The sequence below is a fragment of the Phodopus roborovskii genome, unplaced genomic scaffold (assembly GCF_943737965.1).
Source record: "Phodopus roborovskii unplaced genomic scaffold, PHOROB, whole genome shotgun sequence".
NCBI classification, from domain to species: Eukaryota; Metazoa; Chordata; class Mammalia; order Rodentia; family Cricetidae; genus Phodopus; species Phodopus roborovskii.
Genome location: NW_026126578.1, coordinates 5,840,853 through 5,850,910, shown reverse-complemented (window position 1 = coordinate 5,850,910; position 10,058 = coordinate 5,840,853). Strand labels below are relative to the sequence as shown.

The 10,058-nt window shown below is 48.8% G+C and overlaps 1 protein-coding gene across 4 annotated transcripts in view; it reads right to left on the bottom strand.

Moving 5' to 3' along the window:
• Positions 1-656: 656 nt before the first annotated feature.
• Positions 657-10,058, bottom strand: part of Mtmr14 (myotubularin related protein 14) — a 42,289-nt gene continuing 32,887 nt past the window's right edge. For 3 of the 4 annotated variants that reach the window (XM_051203867.1, XM_051203865.1, XM_051203868.1), the window contains 2 exons: positions 4,344-4,499; positions 657-1,245 (listed from right to left, as the gene is read on the bottom strand). In XM_051203867.1, coding sequence (XP_051059824.1) covers positions 1,062-1,245; positions 4,344-4,499 — 340 coding nt within the window. In that variant the 3' untranslated portion in view covers positions 657-1,061. The remainder of the gene's footprint in view (positions 1,246-4,343; positions 4,500-10,058) is intronic. The other variant, XM_051203866.1, reaches the window with a different exon arrangement.

Here is a 10,058-nt window from a genome sequence, read left to right as displayed (position 1 = left end):
AGGGCTCTGGGGACACAGTTCATTCAGCACTTGTCTCTTATCTACTGAATGCAAAGCCCTGGTTTCCATGCCCAGAACAAGTGTGAGGAGCAGCGAGTGGTGGAGAACTCTGAAACCCTTAGCTTGATGCCTTTGAAAGTTGACACTTATAAAACAGACCCCTCCCCCGCTGTGTCTTCTGCTGCCTCTGCTGCCCAGAAGCCTGTCTCTTTACTATTAATTAGCTCAGAGCTTCCATCCCAGGACCCTGCTGCTTCAGAACCCACTAAAGATGAAAGTCCACACCCTGAGCCAGGGAGGAGCCCCAGAACCTGCAGGGATGAGTAGTGGCTATCACCAAGCCCACTCAGGCCTGTTGACCCACCTCCCACACCTCAGTCTTATGAATCCATAAGCTTTATGGCTTTAGTTGACTCATGGGGCCTGGGAAATTGGCTTAGTGGTAGAGCATTTGGCATTGTCATACACAAGTTCTTGGTTTCTTTCCCCAGCACAGGGGAAAAAAAAAAAAAAAAAAAAAAAAAAAACAAACCCAGGTTTAGCTTTTCCTTCATCACAACTCCCAGTCTTACCCTTCATTCAGCACAAGAAAGGACAGTAAGGTTCTGAGCAGCTCCACAACAGTCACAACCAGATGAAATGCAAGACAAGAGCCATTCAAAAAGACCTTGATTTTATTTTGTGATTGGTGTGAAACTGCCTCATTTTCAGTGTGGGTGACTCTTCTTCCCAGGAAACAAAAATTGCAGAATGGGGTCTTTTATAACATTATGACCTCCATGAGGACCCAGGAAAATCCCACAGAGTTCTGAAAGTTGATAGGAATCCAAAGACCAGGGCTGGTGGGAGGCAGTGACGAGAGTGGTCACCAGCCAGAAGGCTGGGAGCTTTTTAGAAATCCCATCCTCAGGCCTGCTCAGGTTTGGGGCTGCCATGTGCTGACAGAGATGGAGGGTGTGGGATTTCCCCCTGCTCTCCAAGTGCCCCTTTGCTAGGGCATGGCTTGATTCCACCGAGGGCTCAACTGAAACAGCAGCAGGAAATGGCTGTGTGCGTCAACTTCACAAGGCGCTGGTGCTTGTGCCCCGGAGCCCAACACCACGGGCAAACTGTTCTAGCAGGCCCCCAATGGCACCAGAGGGACTGGGGGCTACTGCTCGAAGCCCTACTGTGCTGCTGTATGCAGCCAAGAAGGCAGAGCGCACCTCCTGTAGCCGTGTCTCCCGGTCACTCAGGGCTGTAAGTCTGTAGAGAAAGAGGTGGGAGGGAGGGAGTGGGAGGGAAGGATATATACATAATTTACATATATAAATGTATATATATATATAAATAAATACACACACATCTATATATGAATATATTACTGTAGGGCAGGATCTAATAACCTCATTCCACATGGCCTAGCCTTAAACTTCTAACTGCACAAAGTCAGCATGTGGCTTGTGGCCCAGACTCAACATATATTCTCTTACACAGTAATTAAATTTCAGCTCTCAGTCTACTCTCCACTGCAAAGCAACTTTTATTGGAGTACTGACTTTACTACTTTGTGCTTGGCAAACAGTCATCCTGGCGATGATAGGGAACGGGGAGCTGAGAAGTGGCATATTTGCTCCAACATCTGTTGGCTCCCACTCCCTCTACGAACAAAGCTGAGGCACAGGCCATGTGCCTGCCTGTAAGGAGATTCCCAAGATATAGCATTGGGCCTCAGCTGCTAGCAGGCTACAGCTTTCTTGTGGCTAGGGCTAGATACCCACTGGAAGGAGCTTTGGCCATGGGAAACCCAGTTGCTCTGAAGAGGCTAGGACCTCCCAGTGGAAAGCCTGGGCTCCAGCTGCACCTCAGTCCTGGAGCCTCCCCGGTAAACACCTGGAAAGGTGTTGCTGATTCTTTCCCCTTCCCTGTTAGGGTACTGATCACAGCAGACCAAAAGCCTCACCTCACTGTCTGGAATTAGAGGTCAAAAGGGGAACTAAATGCACACAACTCAGGCTTATCCATGTGTGAACTCCACATGGGGTTGTCTGACATCCTAGAGTCTGTAACAGAAGAGACTTGAGGGTATCATCTGGCATCACCCATCCTCTGGACTCATGGTCAGGTATATGCAGAGGGTTGGCTGAGGAATCTCTTCAAGGGCCACAGGCCCAGATGAATCCCCACAGCCCATCCACCATGGCATGAGGCTAACAGGGACCACTAACTCATCCCAACTTTATGCCCTCTAAAAGTCATCCTTGGAGAATCCTTCCCCTGGATTTTGTCAGAGGCAACAGCAATGTGCCCCCTTCCTAGTAAGCCCAGGTCCTAGGGAAACAGAAGTCTGGGAACAGAGGACAATCTTGAGGCCAATAGGGGTAAGACAGACAAGTCCTGGGGAAACAGGCTGGTGGGAGTTGTCTATGAGCAGCAGAGTGAAGCAGCAGGGGGCAAAGCAAAGTCAAAGCAATCCCACAGCAGCACAAGGAAAATGAGATGATGCCAATCCCTGCAACCCAGGAGCAACCCTGAGGTCTCTGGGGCACTGCGGGGAGACACATGTCCTTGAATCTTTCTAATAGGCTTTTCTCAGGCTGGAGGCCATGTGTGCCTCTCAGCTTGTTTTGCTTCACTGGAGAAAAGGATGTCTCTATCCATACAAGGAATAAGGGCTTTCTAGGGGTCTACATGTGTATTCACATGGCCCTCTACCTTCAGGCAGCAGAAGGGACAAAGACTAATCTGTTTAGAGACAAGAAAACCAACTGAGACAGGCTACTGGTGTATGTAAGATACACACAGGCAAGGTTTGTTTGTATGTGGGACAGCAACAGTCTCTCAACAGTAAGCTAACGGGCTTGGGAAAGACTTCAAGACTTGGAGAGCAAAGCAGCTAGGATGTAGACTGCTTCCTCCTAACAAAGTCCAAGTGTGTCTTTACAAGGAACAGATAGAGACTCCGGCTCAATCTTGGAGGCTCTGAGATCACAGAACCTGTTGTCCTTTGAGAACTTCCCAGACCTAGGGATAGGGGAGGGGAACTGGCTACCAGCTCAGAAACAGCATGAGGCTGTTTTTGGGTTTTAGGCTAGATGATCTGGGGCTGTGACTGCCTATTTCTGGGAGGTGAGGGATGCTGACAACAGGGTAGGGGGTGGTCCACGCTCTCTCTGGAGGAAGAACACTTCTTTACAAAAACATCTAAGGAATTTTTACTTTATCCTCCAAAAATGGGTTGGGGATGTGGCTTATTCGGTACAGTGCTTGCTTAGCATGGATGAATCGGAGTTCCATCCCCAGAACCACCACATAAATCAGGCTGGGGGCACACGTGTGTAATCTCAATATTTAGGAGGTAAATAAAGGCTAGATGATCTGAAGTACAGGTGACCTTTGGCTACTACTACAATTCTAGGCCAACCCGAGCTAGAGATCCTATCTCAAAAAACAATAATCTAAGATCCAGATTTGTATGTATTGAGGTCTAGTGGCCAGGGAGGCTGGACTAAGCAATGGCTTAGGAAGCCCTATGGTAAATCTGGCAGTCTGTCTAGTCCCTGTCTGATTCCAGGTGGACCCTTGTCCTTCCCTATTTCCAGAGTAACTTGACTCCATTCAGACAGCAAAGGGTTGAGTGTTGTAAACTGGATTCCAGTAGTGGTGACAGGCAGGGTTCCTAGCATTTCAAAGCCACCCCAACATGGTTGGTGGTGAAAAGTAAGGCTTACTGAAGGGCCTGTTGTATAGCTACGTCTGAGGAGCAGGCCTTACTACTCAGGACTTCGGAGTTCTCTCCTACTTGGCATCTACCAGCCACTAAAGCTGGCAAGGGGACATGTGGCTTCCCCAAAGAAGACATGTGATCTAGCTATCTAGTCCTTATTTTTGTGCTGAGGCAAAAGTGTAAGAGTGGGAGTACAAAGTAACTCTTGGTTCTGCTTAGATTACAGACCCAGGCTAACCCGGTGCCGTTTTGCTCTGGCCTTCTACACACACTTAGCTTCCTACCCTACTGTTCAGTTTTCAAAGGATTCTCATATCAGGCAAAGCCTCACACATAAATAGAATCCTCTACAGTTACAGTCCAGCTAGTTTTCCCTCAGGGTACACCTGACACATCTGTGGATGGGTTTTTGGAAGCCAAGAAGAGTGAACATGAAGTCTAATGCACTTCCTGAGCTGCCACAGGCATCCTTGACACCCTGGGGATCCAGAGGCTGCAGACAAATGGGGGAGGGGCAGAGACCCCAAGCTGCTCCCTCTGGCCAGTCTCTGCTTCACTCATGACCAGCACTCCTGACTGCTCTCCAGCTTTTCACATGGGCAGGGGAGTATCCTGCCTTCTCAAGCAAGACACTTACAGACAACTGTTAGGGAGCTCATCCGGGAAGCTGAAAGGGAGAGAGGAGTCTGTGTGCAGGACAGCCCGTTCCTGAATACTGCCACAGCCCGTTACCATCTGCCAGCTGCCAAAGTCTGTGGAGAGAGAGGATCCGGGCAGGGGATGGTCCACTGATCTGGGGCAGAAAGGAGAGAGAGGGGAGATGATGCAGTCAGTCACAAGCCTGACAGGGATGCCCTGAGGAAGGGTGGGCAACACAATGGCCCTGTGGCACGGCTGTAGGATTCTGACAGAGCAGTTGAAAGCCAACTATTTTCTCCAAAAGAGCCAAAAAGCGGTAACGAGTAACTGAGAAAAGGACTATGAGATATGCTGGGCTGTGAGGACAGTGCTTTGTGTAGATGCTGAAGCCAAAGATCAAAAGCTAAGCAGGGTCCTGGTGGCTGATGCAGGTAAGTACTACCACCTCAGCAGCAGCTGACAGATTAGGCTGAAGCCAGCCCCAAGGGCAATCACCCTCTCTTAGTGACATGCATCTGTGCAGCATGAAACCCAGGGCCATCGAGATCATATCAGAAGGGAGGGAGGGAGGCCAAGCCTTTTGGAAACTGGGGGGGGGGGTGACCTAGATGGAAGAGTGAACGATGGAGCCCAGAGGTTCCCTTCCAGGAGCCAGAGTTTGTATTTAAGAGCACCACAGAGAAAACTCATGGCTATGCCCAGAGGGGAGGGATGAATCAAGTCAGGCTGCAAATTGACAGCTTCATCACATCTCTTCTGACAAGGAGATTCGGGCATGGGGGAGAGAAGCTGTGCTGCTACCTCCTCCCTACTCAACAACTAAGCTCCCTCCTCTGTCCGGGACAGCAGCTGACCTGTGGGCGTCAGAGAGGCTGCAAGTCAGTCTCTGGCATCAAGCCTGGAACTCACTACATAGCCCAGGCTGGTCTCAAACTTGAGCAGTACACAACTGCCTTAGCCTCCCAAGTACTAGGATTGACTTTTTATTAAACTCAAGAATAATAGAAAGGCTCCCACAAGGATGCAGAAACAGGGCCAGAGTACAAACAGTGGTGGAGCCAGGAAGCAGGGGAAAATTCTCTACCCTAACCCACTTAGCTGCTGCCATCAGTGGATCCCGAGGCGACACCACCACCCACCACCAGTTGTTTGGCCAATCTGTAAGCACTGTGACCTACGTCCTACATAGAGCCAAGTTGGCCTTGAATTCATAGCCTCAGCTTCCCAAGTGCTAGGATAACAGTCATGAGCTACCATACCCAGACACAGGAGTCTTATTTTTAAATTACATTTATGTGTGTTTGTGTATGCATGCATACATGCTGTGAATTTCAGAAGACAACTTGTAGGCACTGGTTCTCTCCTACATGTGGGTCCTTGGGATTGAACTCAGATCATTAGGCATGACACCAAGTGCCTTTACTGGGTGAGCCCTATAAGAAGTTTTTAAAACTCAGATTTGACTACAGATTCATCCTGAGCTAGAAGCATACGTCCTGAGCTAGAAGCATACATCCTGAGCTAGAAGCATAGCACCTTGAGAGAAAGAAAAACAGATGGCTTTCCACATTAAAGCTGCTGTGAACTGGAATGCCTGCCAACACTGGGCCTTGTCATATTCATCACTTGGTGACCCTGGGCAAAGTGTGAGGTCTTCAGGGATGAAAACAGGACATGGTCTACTACCTGATAGAAGCCCCAATGGTGCATGAAGCCAGGCTTCCTCGTTTCTAGATAGAAAAATGTCAAGTCTGTGAATCACCAGCCTCCCAAGAGAAGCCTGCCCTGGGTGTTCTCCTGGCTGTGCTGGGCCTTCAGCCAGTGCAAACCCTCCAGAGACTCAGCCTGGCTCCTCAGTCTCCACAGCCCATCTGAAGAGTAGACTCTTGTCCATTTTTAGCAGCTTATGGGGAAACAGCTTCTAAGACTCAGAGAAGACATGGAGTAGGGGGAGAGCACCTGAGCAGAGGGAAGTGGGAAGGAGGAGGCATTTCTGGACCATGGAATGTCATCAAGTTTCTCAAGCCCCAAACCCGTTCCCAGGACGCTAGTCTAGGGAATCATAGCCAGTAGTTGGGTTTCAGCCTAGTTCCTCTTAAGCACTCTGGTCCCCTGGGGTAGTCAGTTCCCTTTGCTTCCCAGAGGCAACACCAGGCTAGAGTAGCTGTCAGGTGGATGAGGCAGCAGGGCTGGCAAGAGGGCATCCCCTCCTATGGAACAGAAAACAGTTTTTATTGAGCAACCACTCTTGAGAGACACTGAAATTTTTCAAGAATGAACATATGAGATCTTCCTACTCAAGGTTTAAGTCAAATAACAGGTTATATAAAATGACCATTTAGCTCTTACCTTTGAGAGACACTTAAAAATACTTGGATTAAAACAGGCTAGAGGGACAGCTAGAGACAACAGGTAAGTGTTCTCCTAGAGGGACCTATGCCTGCATATGAGAAGGAAGGAGAGCCCTCACCAGCTTTAGTGAGCTGCAGTCCAGTGTCCAGGACTCCCTACATAAGGGTCAACAAAGCTGCCAAAAAAGAAGTCTGAGTTCTGCCTCCTCTGTTCTCTTGCTCAAGCATCAGAAAGAACATGGCCGAGCAGTCCTCAGACTGGAGCTGTGGAGCTTGTCCTAGGCCTGGGGCCAAGAAGACATAAGCCTCTATACAGGATGGTGGCCTCCAGCTTACACTTTACTCCCTTAGCTGGCCCCAGCCCAGGCCCTGCTTCAATGGTTCCCAGTCTCCTATCTCCTGGAAGACATGTGCTTGAGGGCAGCTACAGCCATGGAGCTTCTAGCTACTACTTTCTGTACTAAGACACAAACAGCTACAAGGAGTTCTGGCTGAATCCAGGCAAGAATGGGTCTGAGTGAGGCACCAGGCCTGGCCTTTTACCAGCTGCCCAGTGCTCTGACATGGCTGGCAGATAAATGATTGGTAAGAGTAGTTCCTTAAAAACAGCTGCAGTTTCTGAACATTTGTAGGAAGAACAGATACCTATCATGGTAGCTATGATGGCTACCTTACTTCATTTCACCATTTCTCCCTTATTTACAGGGCTCAGGATCACTGTTCCTACTTAAGAGTAGGCTGAAAACTGAGCTCAGAGAGAGGGAAGTGATCTGCACCCCCCACCCCCCACCCCGGCCCCAAGTTGCATACCTGGGAAGGCCAAAGCTGTGACTGAAATCAGGTCTGGCCCAAGCCCATTCTAGCCAATTTTCCTTAAAAAACAAAAAGATTCCAGGTAGTGGTGGTGTACACCTTTAATCTCAGTGCTTAGGAGGCAGAGGTAGGAAGGATCTCTGTGAGTTCCAGGACAGCTAAAGCTGTTACACAGAAAAAAAACCAAATTCTGTCTGGGAGTGTAGGGCAGAGGACGGGGCTCAGCATGTAGCCCTGGCTAACCTGGAGTTAACTATTTACACTAGAGCTGACTTTAGACACAAGAGTTCTAGCTGCCTCTGCTTCCCAAGTACTGGGATTAAAGGTGTGTGCCACCACCACTTGCTGATTTTCCTTCTCATTATGAGTAGGGGAGAGCTCATGACTGGGCATATAACTTTCATTAGAGCAAAGCACAGACTCTTAAAAAGTGTGACTGGAAGAAGAGGCCTTCATGAGAACTTTCCATGTGAGAAATGAAAGCAAGGGTGAGTCTCAGGAGCTGCCAACAGCCACTTTGGCAAGATGATGAAAGGTGGCCCGAGGAGCAAGGCAGCTAGAAGGAAGCACAGGGATATAGGTTTGGGGCCCTGTAAGACTATACCTGAAGGCCGCCTGATGTTCTTCCTGTTACTTACATTTTAAAAGCATCTCAATCATGCTGCCATACAATTTTTGAAAGTACAGTTACCTGTCTGAAGTATCTGGATACAGATTAGAAAAATGAAAGCCATCAGCTGATAAGTGACTTTTTACATATGTGCATGTCACCCAGCAAGGTCTCCTGCATTCCTACATCAGCCCAAAGAGAAAGTCTTGGGGCTCCAAGTTTTCTCCTCCAGGTCTCAAGCTAGGACTAGCTATATCAGCACTCACATCAAGTCTGGAGCAGGACAGGAATCTATGTCCTGCAGAGAGCAGCCAGGCTTCTCTGCTATATAAAGAGCCTGGAACACAGCTCACAGCTTTATAATGAGCAGGTGGCAGTGCCTGGGGGAGCAGATAACTGGGCAGCAGAGGTTAGTTCCTGTATTGCTACTTAGCTATTCAACCAGGCTGCTGGGTATCTCTCAGGCAAGTTCATCTGCTCTGCAGGCAGCCTGGGATCAAGCTGGGCTCAGTGGGGTCACTATCCTTCTCAGTCATACACTATGCCAGAACCCCACCCCTCATTCCTAAAGGGACATGAGAACAAAGACTAAGGTCATGCTATGGTGGAACAGGTGACTTCCTAGTTAAGGCAGAAGTAGATGTGTACACTTAAGAATCAGTCCTGTGGCTGATTATATGGTAGCAGGGAAAAAAAAGCCAAAGTCACTGTCTTCCTAATGAGAAATGTGGACGCACAGCCTGGTAACATTAACACTCCACAGAACAACACTCCCCACTTACAGCCAAGCATCAGATTCTTCTTCTCACAGGGGTCTTGCTTTAAGAGAGGCAGGGTTAGAGAATGTGGAGCACGGGAAACCCAGCACACATCAGCAGTGACTTTGGCAGTCACAGATAACTTTCCTAAAGGGCTGCTTTCTACACAGATCTGCCTGTAGCACTGAAGACCTGATTGGCTACTGTTACCTAAGAGGCAGAGCAGCTAATGACAGGATCCCTCAGGCACTTTAAGATAAAAGAGACTAAATTAATTTTAATGTTAATGGAAATACATAATTAGAATGCTCCAAATCCGAATAGTGTAGTCTCTCAAAACCTCTGGCAGCAGACATCTGATTCAGAACTGTGTTGCCTGGCTAGCTGGGCCTGGCTCTGGGCAGGTGCTTTCAGAAGATACTGTTCACAGCAGCTGCCCCACACACTGTCTACCCAATCCCCACTTAGGTCCATGCTAGCCTTAGGCTGGCCTCAGGGTGGCCTCAGAGCTTTGAGGTTAAGAGGTGGATCCCCCAACAGTCCTCATCTCTCAGAGAAAGGACCTTTATTGGCCACCCTGGACCATTCAAGAAGTCCAAGTCACTCAAAAGTAAAAAGACAAAACAATAATGACAACAGACAACATCCGTAAGACTGAAGGAAACTATGACTGTGGCTGGGGAAGCAGAAGGGGATGATAAAAAGTGAGTGTGAGAAAAAGTGACAGGTCAGCATGGGAGTTGTTTACAATTGGGGCAAGGCTTAGATAGTAAATAGAACCAACCTTCTGGTTTCCTTCCCAGCTAACCAGCAGTACTACACAGAAAAGGGGGCAGGATCATGAATAAGAACCTTGGCCCAGACAGCAAGAGTTTCACAGTGCCTCTACAACACCAGAGTAGCCCTGAGGACAGCCAAGTGCGGATGAGGGGGGTCACAGCAACAGGCATACATGCCAGTCCCATATGCAGGATGTGAACAGGCATAGGCAATGTGGGCTTTCTGTCTGGCCCTGGCTCTGTTTAGTCACAGCCACTAAGTCTCCTACAGGCTACAGTCTTGGCTTAACAGAATCATCAGGATTTGCAGATGACACTGAGGTGGACCGCTCTCCTGTAGGTGTAGTGCACATGGGGGTCCTCTGCCCAGAGCAGATGACCATGCTTGTCAACCGCTCATTT